The sequence below is a fragment of the Miniopterus natalensis genome, chromosome 21 (genome assembly GCF_054644295.1).
Source record: "Miniopterus natalensis isolate mMinNat1 chromosome 21, mMinNat1.hap1, whole genome shotgun sequence".
NCBI classification, from domain to species: Eukaryota; Metazoa; Chordata; class Mammalia; order Chiroptera; family Miniopteridae; genus Miniopterus; species Miniopterus natalensis.
This window is the reverse complement of record NC_142101.1, coordinates 16,386,181-16,405,352: the sequence shown is the minus strand read 5'-3', so window position 1 is coordinate 16,405,352 and position 19,172 is coordinate 16,386,181. Positions and strand designations below refer to the sequence as shown.

Sequence of the window (19,172 nt, the reverse complement as noted above, 5' to 3'; positions counted from 1 at the left end):
TTCTAGGGGCCAAAAACACAAGATGCACTTTATCTAAAATGGGAAGAAATGCAGTTTAAGTGACTAACTGAAGATACAGTGGCTGGGAGGGTGCTCAACTCACCCCCCCCCCACGAGCAAAACGAAACACACATGTACCGAGGTAGCAGTTACTCCTGCAAGACAACTGAGCCAACGCTGAAGGGGCGGCTGCTGACAACCGCCAAGACAGGGAGGAAGGAGAGGCTGGGAGCCGAGGGAGAACCTGGTGCCCGCGGGAACTCTCAGGGCACAGGAGCGCATGAGCCATGTTGTCCAGGTCCCCTCCACCGTGCTGAGCTACAGGTGCTCTATTGAGGGGCTTTGACTTACCTGCAAGATCCTCTAGCCTGCTCCTTGCAGCTGGCCTGGAGCCCTGGCCTGGCCTGGCCTGGCGCCCTGTGCCTGGCGCCCTGTGCCTGGAGCCCTGTGCCTGGAGCCCTGGCCTGGCCTGGCGCCCTGTGCCTGGAGCCCTGGCCTGGCCTGGAGCCCTGTGCCTGGAGCCCTGGCCTGGCCTGGAGCCCTGTGCCTGGATCAAAGGCAGCAGCCAGCAGAAACAACAGGGCGTCCACACACACCCAGCCTCCCTGCCTCCAGCGGCTCCTCCCTGTAGGCCGGGGCCCCAGGCACCCTGAGCGCCTACCTGGCTCCCAGCTGCTTCCCAAAACTACCCGGCACAAGGAACCTGCACAGAGAGGTCCCTTCTACAGGAAACCACTTTTGGTACAACAACCACAGAGAGACGGCATAGAGAAGGCCGGGAGCCCGCAGACCGCCCCAGGAGCTGTGGGAGTTCCTGAAGTCGAAGTAGGAGGGGCTCCTTTAGCTCCACCTCCAGAGGGCGGGCGGGGCCTCTACCCAGATGCTTTGGCCGCCCGCAAGGTCCCCTGAAGCCCACTTTACCAAATGAAGGGAGCGGTCAGGATGGACTGGGCATAACTACGGGCACCTGGCCTCTCCAGCTGAGCATGCAGGCAGCTGCCTGTCCATGGTTCACTCTCACATCCATGTTTCTCTCTCCCTTTCCCTTGCTCTCTCTCTCCAATAAAATCAGCAAAGAAAAAAAAAAAAATCTTAAAAAAATAAATACATGTAATTGCTTTAGGTTTTACAAAACAAAATTCCATATCAATACAAGGCACTGTTATTAGCAGCCGGCAACAACACACCTTTTAAATTGCCTATGATAAAATACTGTTCATCCGCATTCAAAATCTATGAGTATTTACTCAGAAAATCTTCTTATAAATGTGAAGGATGAAATGGAACCTCAATATCCATCATTTCAAAGAATAGCAGCATACAGTCTGTTTTCACATCGAATAAAGTGACAATGTCTTTGTATTTTTTGCGATAGCTCTGTAATCCGATTTCCAGTCTGTCTCTTCCCTTTATAAGCAGTCTTTTATAAAATGCTGGATAATCTATAGTCTTCTCTATGCAGCATTTATTGCTTTATAATCTGATTAATAGCATATCATTATGCATAAATTTACACTTGCAGGATTTATGTAGTGTGGAGTTTGAGCATCATCGGAGAAGAGCTGAAGGCTAAATGAGCAGAGGCTCCTGCTGACGACAGGCCTTTAAAACCAAATCTCTTTATTTATCCTCAACGAAGAGTCTGTTGTCTAGGAAGACAGCAGGGGCACGTCAACATCTTAAAACATCACCAACTTCGTGCATTACGGAGGCCGGGATCCAGGAATGAATGACTCTCCCGCATTTCAGGAGTGTGTTGCGGAGCAGACTAATGTAAGACGTCCTCAGGCACCGTGTCAATAGAAAACGATTTTGACTTTTTCTCCGACTGGCACTTGGCAACTGACCTCCTTCAACTGCTCTTCAGTCAGTGGCCAGAAGAGTAAAAGATTCCCCCCACCCCCCACCCCCACACTCTCAGAGATCGCACTCAGTGTCGCCCTGTTGGCGATCTAGTCTCTGACCAGGGGAAAAGGAACAAAACCTGTTTTACCATTTCCTTCTTTGTTTATGAGTCTCCGAGAGAGAGAGAGTTTGTGTAGCCCGGCCGGTGTGGCTCAGCGGTTGAGCGTCAACCCATGAACCAGGAGATCTCGGTTGGATTCCCGGTCAGGACACATGCCTGATCCCCCCAGTAGGGGGCGTGCAGGAGGCAGCCGATCAATGACTCTCATCATTGATGTTTCTCTCTTTCTCTCCCTCTCCCTTCCTCTCTCTGAAGTCAATAAATAAAAACATATTTGAAAACAGAGAGAGAATATGTGTCATGAAACTGACCTGGTAAAGGGGAAAAATGTAGGTTCTCCGCTGGCTAAGCCCCCTCCTTCTGGAACACTGGAGAACCCATGACTCGGTCTGTCCTTTAATCTCTCATCTGTTGAGGAGCAAGATGGACTTGACAATGTCGAGCATCTCGTCCAGTTACAAAGGTCTGTGATGGGACATTTTCAAGCGTTGCTTCTCAACGAGTAAACCGGGAGGGGTGCTGGACAAATGTGTCCCCTCAGCTCTGAGCTGCCATGTGTCTTGACCCTGGCCTGGCATATAAACATTACCATGTTCCCGTGTTCTGTGACACGACCAGAAGCCAGAGAGCGTGCTTTCAGGACTTTAAGGGACATCCCCTCCTCGGTGAGTAAACACCGCCTTGATCAGCCATCATCCTGGTGACCGACCATAATCTGCAGGTCACTAGGATCCTACCTGTGAAGAGGGAAGCAGAGCCCCGATTTCTGAGCTGCAGGTGGAGCAGCCAGGATGACCCTGAGCTCTGTTCCCTAGTGTCCACCGCTAATAAAAGGCGGTGGCCTGGACTGTAATTATGGCGTTCTTGCTACCCCAAACTCGAAGCTTTTATGGGGCTCCTGCAATTATCTCCTTAAATGCATTGTAACGCTTGCCTCTCTGACAGCAAAGTATTGATTTTTTAATCATTTTCCAGTCTCCTCCAGCACAAATAAATGTACTACAGTTACAGTTAATGCACTGTGTACATGCATTAAACGCGGGCGAGCTGCAATTTATTATTTGGTGATACGGAGAACTGAAGTCTGGCTTCTCAGAAAGGAGCGTCACGGGCTCAACACTGGGATGGAAACTACCACTGTCCTTGGTGCTCCCGGTCCTCTAATTTCTAGGGACCTTTATTTTTTATAGGATACTTAGGCTTAAAAAAACATAAGGTGCTGAATATAAATCTTTTATATTTGTCGGCATCGGATGAAATCAAAACTAGTCTCACAGAGAAGATATGGGTTATATTTTCCCCAAGGTGTCACTTGAGGAACCTATGGTAACTTTGTTCAGATGGATTTTTGTCTATTTAATTTCTTTCCCTGCACGGACTTAGGGCGCATCTATCCAAATATTTTGCATACTATACGGGCTGATGCAATTTTCACGAATGATTGTGTTGTTTTAATGCCTTACTATATACTTAGTGCATCACAAAGCTATAACAGCATCTTAGTCTTAAAAAGTGTGAACTCCGAATGCCATTTCTGTGCCCCAGAAAGGCCAAGTACAGGCCCCCAGCTGAAGCCATGTATCTAAATACAGACCCTGAGACAGAGGTCACCACGTATTTCACCAACAAGCCTTTTCCTTCTGCGCATCCGCACATCTGAAATTAAAGCCGGCGAGTCAAAGCAGTTAATTTTGTTTTGTGGGAAATAATATCATTTTAGTTTTAGCATCTAAGACAGATGCCAGCGTTTCCCTGTGAACAGATGGTAATTCCATCTAATAGTGCATCTCTGTATTAGTGAGGTCTGTTGTGTATACAAACAGTAATAAACAGTAGGTAAGGATCAAAATAAATTTTAATTGTTGACATTAAATCCTGGCAGCCACAGTTCTGGGGCTGCAATATCCCTTTCTCAGGCCTGTCAGATTTACGGATGCTGCAGGAGCGACGCCGGAAGCTGCCAGGCCCCGGTTTCCATAAAGAAATGTTCCCGTGCTACCAGTCACTGGTTCACGCCGGGATACATGTTTTCCTACACTGCAATAATTCTTCTAGAATGACACGGAATCGGGGCGACCCTCTCTGTCGGTCTGCCAGGATTTCTCTTAGAACGATCCCGGAGGACTGAATGTTTAATTAAGATGTTGCTATAAAATGTTATGTCCCATTGTTGCATTGGGGTGGGGGGGTCACGGTATTATCACGGTCACTTGTGTAGCTTGCTAAGTAAGGGTCTCCCGTTCAACTGATGCTATTCTACGTGCCAATCGGGGCATCCCTGAACTTCTCGAAAGTGACATCATTCCTATCATTTGCTTGGCTTTGCCCAAGCCTGAAGGGCCTCCCTGACAACCCCCGCTCGCACCGGTGGCCCTCCTCTCGGCTTTGCGGTAAATCGAGTGCGCCAACAAGCACCCGTTCGGTTCTCCGAGGGCCTCCAGCGACCTGGCATATTACAAGTGGGCCGTCGCTATTTGTTTTAGGAAGCTGCCATGTTAAAAAAACAAAATATCATTAAAAAAAAAAAAGAAAGAATTTGGCATTCGGGTGACTCTTCAATAACAAACATGCTCTGCAATCATATTTCTTTAAAAAATGGATGCTTTTTTTTTTTAAATCATGAAAAATATATTGCTTCCACCATATGGGACAACCAACGACTCACCAACCGATTTAAGAGGCAGCATATTGAGCTGACCATATGTTACAGTACTGCTGAATGGCTGAGTGATTCATGCCTGTCACATGCTAGTATATCAATTAAAGCTCCTTGAAGTCTGCATGATTTGTGTCTCTGTTATTAAACCCTGCTAATTCATCCCACTTACACATCTGTTATAAATCTCGAGGAGCGCCGCATGATTCATGGCGCTCCGTGCGCATGCTACAGCAAATTCTGCTCCTTGTAATTAACAGTAAATTGTTTTACTGCCATGCAATGAATTTTTCAGTTATATTGCAAATGAACTCCTAAATGTGCGGTTCTTTCCGAAGGACCGGCTTATATCATTAGGCAATTAAAAAGTATTGCCCTCCACCAAAGGCTTTTAATCAAGAGAAATACAACTGAAGCGTTGCTGGAGAGCCGCGGAAATTCGACGTGGTGGGGAGAAGGCCCGAAGTGGTTCTGTCGATGGCCGAGCAAAACAAACAAACAGGCCGACAGGAACAGGCCTCCGTGTCCTCGGGGTGTCGCCGAGGCTCCGGGGCTGCCTGAAAGGCCCGGGCGAGACGGGTCTGCGCGGACGCCGCTTGTCTCGGAGGCCCCCGAGGTCACCTGTCGCGGCCAGGTTCCTCAGATTGCTTTCCATGTCTCCCGCTGCAGCGCGGTGCCTTGACTCGCGGAATAAATAATTGGATAATTAGCCCGGCGGAATCATCAGAGGATTCCTGGGCTGCTCGAGTGTTCTTTGCAAAGGTGAAGCCAATTCATTTCAGCTCGCCTCTGCAGCTCTTCCGAGAGAGCCTTTGATTCCCCCCCCGTACCCCCCCCCCCCCGTTTCCCGGATTCACGGGTCCATCCGTCAAGCCGGTAGTTTAACAACAAATGGAATTAAATTCAAAGAAGAGAAAACGAATTGAAGGACAGCCGCAGACGTGTTCGGTAACGTGCTCTTTAATACGACACTCGGCGTGGGCATGACAATGCCCCCCCCTTTTTCGCGTGGGGCGGAAAGTGACGGGCTTAATGAGGGATTATTCCAGACAGGAAGGAACCCAGCGCATTCATAACTAAGAACAAAGATTGTGTTAGGAACAAACAAGAGGCGCCCTCCCAGAAGTAACTGGGTGATTGGTTTATGCGTTATTAATAAAAAGATGGAAAAATGTTTATATTGGTGCTCGCTAATGACTATATGTACAAGACTGCTGTAATTAAAATTATAAATTAACATATTCAGAGTGCTTGTTTAATCACTGTGGGTCCTAGTCACAGGGAAAAGACTTATGTACCTGCATGCAAAACAATGTATGTTTGCAACCCAGCAGCCAACGGCCCATACGTTTTACTCTGGATTCAGAGAAAAGAGCCCAATGCACCGCTAATTACTTGCTTCATGGGAGATGGGCGCGTCTGAGCTCGGGGTGCAGAGGTTGACTTATGACTGGCAAAGGGAAGGGAACGTTGTCCCTCTAGGAATGGATCTCCAGAAGAAATTTCTCTTTAAAAAAAAAAAGGTTTAAAGTGTGCTTAATTTGCAAAGGAAGTGCACAGATTTCCTAGATTAAAAGGGTAATTTTCAGGTATAACCAGGACTCTAAGAGGGTCCAGCCCATGAGCTCATTACCCTGGGAGCCCCAGAAGCGACTGCAGAGCCACCAACGCCATCCCTTGAAGATTTTGTGAGAGAGAGAGAAGCAGCTGCTCCTGGGAGAGCCCACGTCCCAGCCTGGGCCACTCTGGCTTATTCATTTCTCCCCTAAATATATGAATACGCTCTTTGTCTAAGAAGTCGATTAATTTGCGCATCTCAAGGCTTTCAGAGAATATATGTTTCAAGTTCGACTTTTCAAAGATAGGGAGGTAGTGGGAGGAATCGGAGGGTTTAGGCTCGTTTCCATTCAGTTACCTTCCAGTGGACAGACGTGGCCTCAAGCCCATCACCTGAAACTAGAGTGGAAGCCGCACAGAGCCCCTGGGTGCTGGGTGCAGGGTCCTCCATGCCACAGGACTCACCGCAGCCGGTGAGGGTGATGGTACCATGGCGCTGAGTCGGAAGGATTGTTTCATGGACATGTTCCTTGTTTTACTCTTTCCAGCTCCAGGATGTGTCTGGTCTCTGGGGACAGGCGTGTCTCCCTCCAGTTCCTTTAGTTTGTGTCTGCACAGAGCCATTCTAGATCTTACCTAGAAGGGAGGGCCTGCAGGAACAGGGCTAGAGACCATGGCATGGGAGCTGCAGGTGGGGGACACCTGAAAATGTAGCCCGGAGGAGAGGAGACCCAGGGAGGTCATTCAAATCAACATGAGAAACCAGCTTTTGAAAGAGGCGGCATTTGCCTGGGAGGTACGAGCTGCCCTGTCACTAAGGTAGCAAACTGTTGGACAGACACTTGGGAGAGATGTTACCAGGAATATGTGACTATAGGCTGGATAGTCACACTGATGACTTTTAAATGTTTTGCACCCCCGAGAAGCCAGGGTTTCGGTTCTTCTGTCGCACGGTGGGGGTCCCTCCATCCTCGACTCTACCTCGGGCAAATCTTCAAGCAAGACAAGCTTCTCTTGTTTCTGTTTCGCTCTCCCCAGCCCACAAGCCTGATGCCTCTTGCAATTTTCATTCTCTAGTCCCAAACCATTTATACAAATCGTGCCATTTTTCCTAAAGGAGACAGAATCTTCCTCAGTTATCCACCACCACTAATCCCCCTAACGAGGCATACAAAATAAATAAACATACAGTCTTATCAGAGAATGGCGTTTTGAACAAGCTAGGTACTGCATGGATGCATACATTTGGAACACATACAGATTAAATGTGGGTCGGTTATAGATTAAATATATGAAAATACATGCACAGAGATAATAAAACATAATTTCTTGGAATTTGGGAGTCATTCTCATTGATGGAAAATTTGAAGAAACAAAAGTTACTTGGATGAGATCATTTGAGCCCAGTGAGTTTTGCCAGAATGCAAATAAAACAAAACGACAGGCTCTAGAATTGGACCTGAAGACAGGAAGATCTAGGGGATATTTTATAGCTGAATATGTCTGTACCCTTCTCGACATTTCCTTAAAGAGCAGTAGGAAGCCAAACCTTGTTGGACTGCTGATATTAAAACCTATTTGAAAACACACGAAATGCTCAGTCATTGGGTTATCTACGTAATAATACACGTAATCACATCTGTACTGAATCTAGTCTGTTCTTAAAGAAGCAAAAATGTATACAAAGCATTTCCTACCATGCTCATACTTGACACGTCTTTAAATTTTATAAACGTAGGAGATTCTTATTAATAACAAGTTAATAAGCACACTGCTGCCTATAAAGGCAAAATATAACACAATGGCAACCCGGGAATTCCGGATGGTTGCCTTTGGCAGGAGTGAGTGGACCCAGCGCCACAAAGAAGGTCAACGTGGAGGGACCAGGTATTCTCAGCCCCCCAAAGAGGCCTCCTGAATACTTCTAACAACTGTCAGGACACCACTAGGACCTAGGATGGTGGCTGAACCCCGGAGTTTCTCTGCGTCTAATTATATTTCTTATTATGATAACAGTTACAACTCAGGACTCCTAGGCACCTCTTAAACTTAAGTTTTTGTTGTTGTTGTTGTTTAAAAATGTCAAGGTACATAGCAATCAGGATCAGTGAGGGAGCAGGAGAAAGCAAAGAAGATAAATATGAAGTCCCAACCAGAGAAGGTGTTGAGTTTTGTGGGTGTTCATGTATAAACAGACAATATATTTTTCATGTCCATTAATAAAGGCTTACCTGCTGCTAACGTCTGTCCTGCTCCCGAAACACTGGTTACACAGCCAACTGAGTTGCAGAGAGAAACGGTGAAGCTGTAGATCGTGTAAGGTTTTAGTCCTGTCACAATATAGGACCGTTGATGGGGTTCAGCCCTGGCCAACACCTTCGAGTCAAAACAAACAAATGTCAGACACTAGATAATCAGTTTGAAAACTATAACCTCGGCCGTCAAAGTCCCACAGAAGGAATTCCCACCAATCACTCTTAGGGAAAGAAAAAAAAAGTTGAAGAGTCTCAACAAGCTAGGGTTTAATTGATAATTGTGCAGTCACACTGTTTTATGAGGTGATAATCCGGTTCCTGAGTGGATGAATGAAGAAACCGAGTTACGGCCTCATAAAGCAGCGTGGTGGTATGGTTATTGTCACCGATGGTAGAGATAAAGGATGGTGACACTGTCATTGTTGCCATGAAGAGCTCCAATTAAAGCCGTAGGGCTTGGCCATAGCTAGCCCAGCGCAGCAAGGCCCACATGCTGCTTGGTGGAGATAGTACAGAAATGTCACTGTTAAATCAATCCCATCATTTTCTTTAAAAAAAAAAAAAAATTAAGGGAAAAAGGTAGACACATTACTGAGCATCCACATGAGGTCAATTCTCAGTTATCTTTCTTATGCAAATAAACACATGCACATTAGGTCGAGCGGTTATATTTTTTTTAAATGTCTTTACCACACAATTTCAGATGAAAACAGCAGATCTGAGGACAGGAGACTGGAAGGAGCTCCCTAGTCCATAAACAAGTAATTAAATAAGCAACACGGAGAGTTGGTCCTGTCTTTATAACTACAGTGGCTCAAAGCATCATGTAAATTTATTAGTCTGTAGATGAAAAGAACCACTGGAAATTATACACAGAAAAAAAGTTATTGAAATGGAGAGTAAGCCAATAAGCATAAATACAAGACTATTTCTTCTATGTAGATATCAAAAAAAGTTCTTTCATCAATATAAATAAATTCCTTACATATGAAAACTGGAAAGGGTAGTAACATGTGGAGTAATTTTCTCGGTATTTTCCCTTTAGGGGTGCAATAAAATTTATGAAACAAAATTATACCAACTTCGTTTTAATATATGTTTATATTAGAAAAAATAAGTTACATCAATAGAAAAGCTTTGTACCTATTACATCACATTACATTATGGAATAAATGCCCCATTTAGGCAATGCACACGGGAGAATTCCGTCCCTGAATTCTGCAAACTCAGATGTCAAAGCGAAGACATAGCTGTGCAAGGACATTAGTTGAGAATATTCATACCTGCGGAAACACCACCGGCATCGACTGCTGGGGGGACTGCTCAGAAATCACACTGATGTCATAGCCGACAACCTTTCCTCTCACAGCACTGTCCGCCGGCTTCTCCCAGGACACATTGAGAGAATACGGGGAGAGGGGGACGACCGTCGGGGGGGTCATGAGGACAGGCTCTGTCCAGGGCAAAACAACAGCAGAGCAATGAAAGCTGTACCGACAGGTTTTTCAAACCGGATCCACATTTTTATTCAAGTTTCTGAAATACCCCTGTTGCGTTTTTTTTTACATAATATTCCGATTTTTAAAAATCAAAGAATATGCTGTTGCGTGTAAGAACTGGTCATTTTTTTCATGTGATCTTCAAGGATGGCCTACAATTTCATATCACCAGCAAAGACATTTTCCATTTACAACATAAAAACCATCCAGGAATTTGATTGTGTTCATAAAGAGAACTGGGTGGGAAACCATAGGTTCTTCTAAAGCATTAGAAAAAGAGAACAGAATAGGTATCAGTCCAGAAAGTTCAGAAGGGTGTGCAGCGACATGCAGGATTTCTTACGTGGAGGAGCATTTCACTGAGCCAAACCAATGCGCCTGGGGGAGTATTATGAAAGAGGTAAGTCTAAAAATCTTCTAAATAACCCCCAAGGAATTTTTTAAGTTTCCAATAAATCTCGGTTGAAATGTGCAAGGTCTATAAATACACATACATTCTCCCCTTGCCATCCTTGGGATCTTAATGTGGATTTTAAATGTGCTAACCGAAGGCGCATCGGCCAAGAACCTCGCCGCACTTTCATTAGCCAGTGACCCATAAGATGATGAGGGTCCGGAGTCGCGGTGTCACCCATCACTTTTCGTTTCTGACCTTGACTTTCCCCTTCCACAGCGCCATGGCTCATCACTTGCGCGATCATGGCTCTATTATGTGTCCAAGACGCCTGGCAGCCATTCAGGAGGCTCAGGCACAACATGCGTTTTATTCATGAAATGATTCCCTCGGACATCAACCCGTGGCTACCCTTCCCCTCCCCGGTCCTAACGGGCCCAGGGTACATAGGGACTTGGGTTTCTTTGCTTTCCACGACGTCAAAGCGTAACAAAAGTGTACTTTTAATTTTGTCAAAGACTCATAAAATCTGAAGTTGTTTTTTTTTTTCATGTAAAGAGTAAGGTGGAGAATTAAAAATATCTCATTTGCCTTAGTAAAGATACATTTAAAAAGTTAAAAATGTTCACGCTCATGGCTCAGCAGCTGAGCACTGACCTAGGATCCAGGAGATCGCAGTTCGAGTCCCGGTCAGGGCACAGGCCCGGGTTGTGGGCTTGATCCCCAGTTGGGGGCGAGCAGGAGGCAGCCGATCAATGACTCTCATCATTGATGTTTCTCTCTCTCTCTCCCTCTCTTTGAAATCAATGGAGACATATTAAAAAAAAGAAAGAAAATTATTAAAAAAAAAAAAAAGCTCAGCCTCCTTCCTTTCCACATTGCCAACTGCTCATATAAGCACACTTGTGAATTCCTAGATGTGGACATCTAGGAATCTGTCATTAGGTACAATCTAGCAGCTGAGCTACTTGTGTTGGAGAGAGAAGTAAGAACATAATCAGATTTGTGACGTTTGTCACAAGTCTCTCCTTCGTGGAACATGCATTGTGCTGAATTTGGGGAAGATGAAAAGAGACGGCCGACCCACTTCAGGACCGGAAGCCAACTGCTATTTTGCAAACATTCCTAAAAGACTGGAACTAGACTGAAGTCGTTTTCCCCCCTTGAAGTAAAACGAAAGCATTTTTTTTCCCCTAAAACTTAACTGCAAGTTCTTTATGACCTTGAGTTATCGATGTAACCAACCGAAGTATTACATTTTCCCCCGGCTTATGGAAGTTTATAATTCCTACTTTAGTTGCTGCTGACGTTAATTCGAGGCAGCATTGTCCCTCAGGAGTTTTCAGAGTAGAATTCAAAGCCTGAGCCTCACCTGACTCCCCCGTTCGCCCCGAGGCCCAGGCGGAGGACACGCTGCCGGCCCCGTTCTCGGCCGAGACTCGGAACCGGTACTTGGTGTGAGGCTCCAGGCCCGCGATGACAGTGGCCGTCGGAGGGGCACTCGCTGGCCTTTCGCCGGCCGGCTCTGCGGAGGGGTGGGGACTGAGGCAGCCGCTGGCCTCAAAAACCCGGCTTCCTGCTGACCTGGGCTCCCCGTCAGAGCCCAGTCTCTCCATGTACAGTTCATACCTTGTAATTATTCCTGGAAAAGTAATAGAGGGGACCAAGGTGACTCGGGGTGGGGTCATGTCAGTTCAAGACTGTTGGGTTTTCACTGTTCCCCTGACAAAATGACCTCCCCCTTTCCTTAGTAACACGGAGTATAGGGACTTATAAAAATCAACAGACGGATGAATAGATGAAGGTAGGAAATACTACTAAAAAGCACTTTCACGGGAAAAGCAAGCCAAATGGGAATGTAGACAGACACAAAAAAACTATAATTTATGGCAGGTAAATTCATTATTTTTTTCAGGATGAATGGTCATTATTTCTACTAAGAATAGCTATTTCTTTATGGGAATTTAATTGCCATAATTCCAATTTGTATATTTTCAAACTTGGGGATTTTAATTTGGTTATCTGTTTCACATAAGCCCTGTTTGTATAAATATTAGAACATTAGAGTTAATTTCTACCCAGTTTATCAAGTAATTTAAAAAGTCTCAGAAAGAAGGTTTTGCAATAATGCGTACATAATATTAAATTACTAAAAAACTATGAATTTGTGTCTGGCCTATATAACAGGGTTCAATTGTATGAATACAAAAATTAACTTAATGGAGTCAGCTGGCCTATATACATATTTTTTGTATTATTTTATATCTTTTTAGGCCTAAAAGAGAAAATTTACTGCTCATAGGTGCCCTAAACTTTGTGACACAGTCAAATATAATGCATTTTGTGAGTGAGTTTCAAATTAGAAACATAATTTGTGTTGTGGCAGATGTCATTAAGAGCAAAGATAATATTAGCCTTTTAAGGGGCAATTTAAATGAATGGAATTTGTTATTAGATTAAAGAAACACAGTCGTTCTACTCACCAGGACAAACACTATTTTACATCTTTAGAGGTTGTTTCTCAATTATTATATCCTGCAGTTATAAAAATGCATATCATTGCCAGCCTCTCATTGCACGATTCCAAATTCTTTAGACTCTCATTCATGTTTGGCCCAAGAGGGTGGGATCTAGGCCTTGAATGCCTACCATTTGGTTCCTCTGGTGGAGACCATCCTACGTGAAGTTCTGTGGAACTGATCTGCCGCACGGCGGGTGCACCCAGCCCACGGGGAGGTGCCTGGGCTGTGGTCACGGTTATGGGGGAGCTGTGTAAACAGCCCCCACTAGTACACGCCTGCACCGAAAAACGGTACTCGGTGAAGGGAACCAGGTTCCAGATTGTAGCTGAGGTTTCGAGGCCTTCGTGGGGAACACACGGCTGGGTGTCACCTACAGGGGCACAGGACAAAATATACTTGTCTATAGGACCAGCCCGGTCGGAGGGTGCGGCCCAGGTGAGTGTCACCGAGTCGGAGCTGACAGGGATGATGTAACTTAAGTTCAAGCTGCCCTCCGGGATTCCTGGCCTTGTCCTGTAGGTGACAGCTACGCTCCTTGTGGAACCATGCACATTGGTGGTCTCGATGGCGTAGGCGTAGGAGGTGTAGGGCGACAGGGCAGTGTCTGAGAAGTGCTGGATGTCTGAAATTAAAAGAAAAAAGAAGAAGAATACGGTTACATTCCACAAAATCAGTAAGGAATCATTTCGACTTGTCTTCCTATTATGTAACTGAACTATATAAACAGTACCAATCCACTTTTTTTTTATTTATCTTCATTGTTGACAGTATTACAGATGTCCCCCTTTTCCCCCATTGGCCCCTTTTACCCTGCACCCCCTTCTCCCCCCACTTTTTATGAATATCCAGCACATGTGAGTGCCGACAGAGGAACAGTTAGGCATCAGAGTGGTTTTAATCCACAGGGTTTCTTGGCTTCCCGAATGGTGACGATGCTGTCTCAAGGGCCAGTGAGCCTGTTAGGGGACCTCCTGTGGCTGGGGCAAGATGACCCTTCAGCCCTGGGAGGCCCAAAGGTTGAATGATGGACATGGATAACAAACCTCAGGAAGTTCCTAGAAATGTAAAGAGCCTCGGGGAGGCCGAGCTACTTGGGAGCTCACAAGGACCTAAGGGAGCTGAAAAGAAGCTTGTGTCCACCAGCAACATGTATCAGAAGTTGATGCCGTGAGCATGCCAACGGCTGAGTTGTGACCTGCTACACGTCACAAATGAGCCAGCATCCTCTGAAGGATTTGCGGCAGCAAAGGGCCAGAGAGAAACTGCCCTTCCCCCAGGGCCACCATGGTAGTTGGGAGAAGGGATTAACTGAAGACTAAACAACAAGAGTGAATGCCATAGATGAAATGTTTGTCTCTTCCCGAAATTCATGGGGTAGAAACCTAATGCCCAAGGTGATCATGTTAAGAGATGGGGACCTTGGGAAGTTAAGAGGGTGCTCCCATAAATGAGGTTAGTGCCCCTATAAAAGAGGTCCCACGAAGATCTCTTCTAACCCAGAAGAGGGCCTTCGCCAGACCCTGATCTTGCTGGTACCCTCATGGTGGACTTCTAGCCTCCAGAGCTTGAAGAAATAAATTCCTGTTGTGTATAAGCCACCCAGACTGTGGTATTTTTCTTTTATAGTAGCCTGAGCGGACCAAGCGAACATCTGAGTGAAGGGCAATTTTGCCATTCTTTGTACATGTCATTGCAAATTCTGCATGAAAATAGGTGAGCGTTGCACTGGAGTCCAATCAGGACACAGCAACCACAGAGCAGTTTGGGTCTGAAGCTCTAAACTTAAAAACTACATTATCGTCAAAGCAATCATCTTCTAGTTTCCCTGTGGAAGCAGCTCCCCAGGGTGACATTTAAGGACAATCTCCCTACTCATGGCATTCGGCACGAGAAATGATTTAACTGATTGTGAATCGGGGGGGGGGGGGGCAGGGGGGAAAGCTTCGCCGATCAGCCCAGTGAGTCTTCTCTTGTCTCCCCACAGCAGAGAGGTACAGTCTCCAATCGGTACTGGCCACCCCTAAAATGTCAACAGCATTAAAAGAGCACAATATCCTACAAGAGCTGTTCTCCTCACGCCTATGACACAGAAAACATTTGTGTGCAACCCAGAGTGGGGCTGCAGGGGGGATAATATTAGGTGTTCATTATGTAGAATTCCTGATACCCTAACTGGGAAGTTAAAGTTAATTCAGAAACTTAAAAATTATCCCACCAATATTAGCATGTGGTTACCAATAATCCATCACTGGCAAGCTCTAAAGAAGATAATGTGCCTTAAGATAATGACCTTAAGCTGGAAACCGGTGACCTGCAGAATCCCAGGCCAGCCGGGGAAAGTCCATTCTAACGACAAATTCTACAGTGGCCTCAACCAACCGATCAAACTCGCTTGGAAGACGACACTATTAATTTTCTTTGAAAAGTTCAGTGACTCTCCACCTATAATTCCAAACGCCTGCATTTAACCCAAAGCTTTGTGTTCATCCGACTGAATGTAAGGACTGTTTCCTTTTCACGTTACACATGCTTCTCCCACGCTGGAAACAGGCTAATCAAATGGTGCAAAATTCTGACAGCGCTGACCAGTTGTTCTTACTGCTCAAAGGCCATCACGCAGATAATTGTCCCATCGTTAATTACAGTGACTGTCAAGAAAAGCTGGAAGTGGCATTTTTTTTCATGAAAAATAAGGTTTTAGCAATAATACCTTGTATAATAGGGTTGCATAAATGTCTGGTGAGATAATGAAGACCCATTTATTATGTAAGAGACTGTTCCTTGGATTCTGTATTAGCGCAAACATGAGAAAGAGCCAGGGTGCTTTACTCCCCTGTGATGCCCTATAAGACAGATCACAATGGGTGACTATGGAAAATACGCCTCTGGACTGAAGGGTAGAAGCGAAGTTTAATTTCATTATTGAATTACGCTGCACGGAAACCTGGGTGCCCCTAATCCACCGCTTCAGCAGTAACTCAAGCAGTGGAAATGTCATCTTCAACATCACTTGCAATATTTTTTATAACTCTCCCCTCCCCTATCACCAAAGTTTAAGTTTCGGGACACCTGGATCATGCTGGTATTTGGAAGAAAATAAACATTCTAGTAGCAGGATGTTAGGATGCTCTGCCAAGGTGGCAGATGTAGGCAGATGTTCCTTTCCCTTTGCAATCTGCATCGTGAAGTTCAGGGCTCCCATTAACTTCCAAGAAGGCTTGGAGAGCTGGAGAGACACAGTTTTCAGAAAGCGCCGGACACTACAACGCAGGAGTGGGTCACTCAGAATTAGGGGTGACAGGCAGCCTGTGATACCATAGACGAAATAAAACCATGTGTTGTGCAGGAGCTTGAAAGCCCTGCACTATGCTAAAAGAAGGCATCCTCCTAATCATTCTGAGTAAGATTATGGGATTTTAGTATTCAAAGCTCTGCACACATTTCTAACAAATTAAATACGTTAAACTAGAATTTGGAGAGCTGGGCATTGAACCAAGAGAACAAACTGGAAGCATGACTTGGCATCCCTGTTCCCGTGTATCTCAGTTGCTTAGACTAGCTTGGAGCTGAACAAGGCAAGGCCCCAAAATCAGAGAAGACAGAGCTGGGACAAAGGACCATGTTCTGCTTCTTCATGGTGCCTTTAGGGAAACGGTATCTAAAACACAGGAGTGGATATTTTCTAAGCACAACCTGTCTCCACAGCTGGATTCCTACAAGCTCCTCTAAAATCTTCATACACGTTGCAGATGCAAAGACAGTGCTGATGGTTTCTTCTAATCTTTCCTCTTTCAATTTAAATCATGCTGTGCTCCATCCATTTTTAACCTGAGAATTTTAAGAGCTGAATCCACGGTATAGAAATATTTGGTAAATTTTCTGTAAATCCTTATACCCAGAAAAAAACTCTAGATTGGTGCGTTGTAAGTTTCCCGGTAATTTTTATATATTTTTGAATTAAAATATAATTCGTGGGTTATTTTTAACATCACTTAATTACCTTAAACAATACATCATGAACATTTTTCCACTCATTAATATGTAAACTGAGGTATTTTTAAGGCAATCGCATCCTACAGGTTATTTCACAATGTAGCAGGATTCTAGTATGCCATGTACCATAATTCACTGAAAGCTTTTTGAATGTCTGAATTTTTCCAACATTTTGTTATTACAAAGAATGTAAGTTTGAATATATTTTGTGATTTTCTGTCCATTGATGACTACTCATCGAAGACAAATTTCCTAAAATAAATCTGCTGGGTCGAATGGTATACAAAAGGGTAAGGCTTCTCATATATCTTAACAATTTATCCTGCCTGAAGAGTTGTGCCAACGAGCCCACGCAGACACGCCAGCAGCTGAAGTACATCTGAGCTCCTACACGTCCCCATCAACGCCGGACGGGTCTTCTCCATCTCATCTCTGAGAACTTGATAGGCATTAAGGGATTATCAAGTAAGAAGCATCTCATTTACAGCTTTTCTTTGACGACTGGTGAGATCTGTAATTCTCTCTCTGCTTGAAACACTCTGTGCTAGACAGAGGAAACCACAACATTTATCCTCAGTGTCAAAGAACTTAACTAATGTATCAACCCCTCAGAATAGTCTATCTTTCCATCACCAAATCTTCACACTCACCGTATGGGTATTGATCTTCAGCTCTGAAGATTTCAGACCCGTCCCTGGATAAACGGTAAGTGAGCCAGTGGGCATTGGGAGAGTCAGGTGGGCTCCAGGAGAGATTGATGGCAGAAGAACTTTGAACTTGTCCTCTGGGTGGAGGTTGCTGGGATGGAGCTAAATTACAACGGAGAGAGCATTTATTAGCAAAGGCAATCAATACGCACACAAGTAACCTGAAGTAAGATATCCAGCAAAGAGGTCTTTCTGATTCAGGATTACTTTATCAAGAAGACATGTGGTTGACCAAGACATTAATAAACAAAGGGGATATATCATGGATTTCTAAAACAAAGCTTTTTCTCTGTAAGCATAAAGCAAATCTGTAGGTCAGTGCAGCTGATATAAGTGTAATTGGAGGGGAGGAAAAAACTAAAAGTTTACATTCAGCACTTTTTTGAGAAGCTATCCAAGGATGATGAACACGAATTTTCTATTAAATCAATTTAAAATTTGACACAAATAAGGTCCATTGACACTTGAGATGCAAGTAGCATGATTTGGGGGGGTTTCTGCAAAGGAAGTTTTCCGTTGCATTAAACAAAATGCCTCAGCTTGCTTCTCGGAGCACAGTGTAAAAAAAGTTAATGGTTGGCCACCAAATAGCGATGGCTGTTATGAACGCTAAGTAGTCCAAATATTACCAAGAAACAATCTGAAGGTACTATGTGACTACGCCAGCACCTGTTAGAGGTGCAGCGGTGGTTAGAGGTAATATGATTGCTCCTATCAGGCACATAAGGGCATTCATTGCACTATCTTAGGAATACTTTGTATAATATAAACATGCACCGTTTTCAGAGTAAGCTTTCACTTTTTCCCTACAAACATAACAGAGAAAAACAACATCTAAAAATTTGCTAAGGACACTTTCCCACCAGGTTAACACGATGCCTAACCTGCCCTCCATTCAGAGAAACACGCCCTACTCAGGCCTCATTAAATGAGACTGGAAGATCCAGGTTGCTGTGTTCCCTTATTTCTTAAAACCGTTCATCTTTTCAAGAAAACTTAAAAGGTCATGTACAGAAACAAATCAATCCAATAATTCAAACTAGATACACTCTCACTAGTCACCTTTAAATCTCTTTTTCACCTTTGGAATTTGCAAACTGGCCTATCACCGGCTAGAAAAGTTTACAGACAGCAGACCTATCAAAGCCTGTTTTCATCTGTCCCTCCCAGCAAGGAGGGTGGCTGTCATTTTAAAAGCATAAAACAAACACGGAGAGGCAAGAAGTAAATCACACAAACAGAGAGCATGTTATCAGACAGGGCCTAACGACTTCATTTGAAATCAAATCAATTCTCCTGCTCTCTGAAAATTGTATCTCAGGATTCCTACGCCAAATCCCCATCATAAAAAAAAAAAAAAAAATCACAGACACTATTGCCAAACTATCGTCAGCGGTCTCTAAGGACATGGAAAAGATAATAGTTATAATCCCACAGTCCCCAAACTGTGGAGAAAAAAAACACCATGACGCATTGGCATTCCCCAGGCAAGCACATCCCTGACATCTGTGGGGCTGAGAGCAAAGCCTGAGCCGCGGTAGTTCACAGTTCCAACAATAGATAGCACTACGTTCCTTCCAATGGCACCAGGTCTTTGTGAAGCTGGCTGTGCTAGGATCAAAA

At 44.6% G+C, this 19,172-nt stretch overlaps 1 protein-coding gene across 1 annotated transcript in view; it reads right to left on the bottom strand.

Moving 5' to 3' along the window:
• Nucleotides 1–19,172, bottom strand: part of USH2A (usherin) — a 301,382-nt gene that overhangs the window by 215,092 nt on the left and 67,118 nt on the right. Inside the window, exons 15-19 of the mRNA XM_087829032.1 lie at nucleotides 17,493–17,651; nucleotides 12,977–13,471; nucleotides 11,700–11,969; nucleotides 9,718–9,887; nucleotides 8,411–8,555 (exon numbers count right to left, since the gene is read on the bottom strand). Coding sequence (XP_087685158.1) covers nucleotides 8,411–8,555; nucleotides 9,718–9,887; nucleotides 11,700–11,969; nucleotides 12,977–13,471; nucleotides 17,493–17,651 — 1,239 coding nt within the window. The remainder of the gene's footprint in view (nucleotides 1–8,410; nucleotides 8,556–9,717; nucleotides 9,888–11,699; nucleotides 11,970–12,976; nucleotides 13,472–17,492; nucleotides 17,652–19,172) is intronic.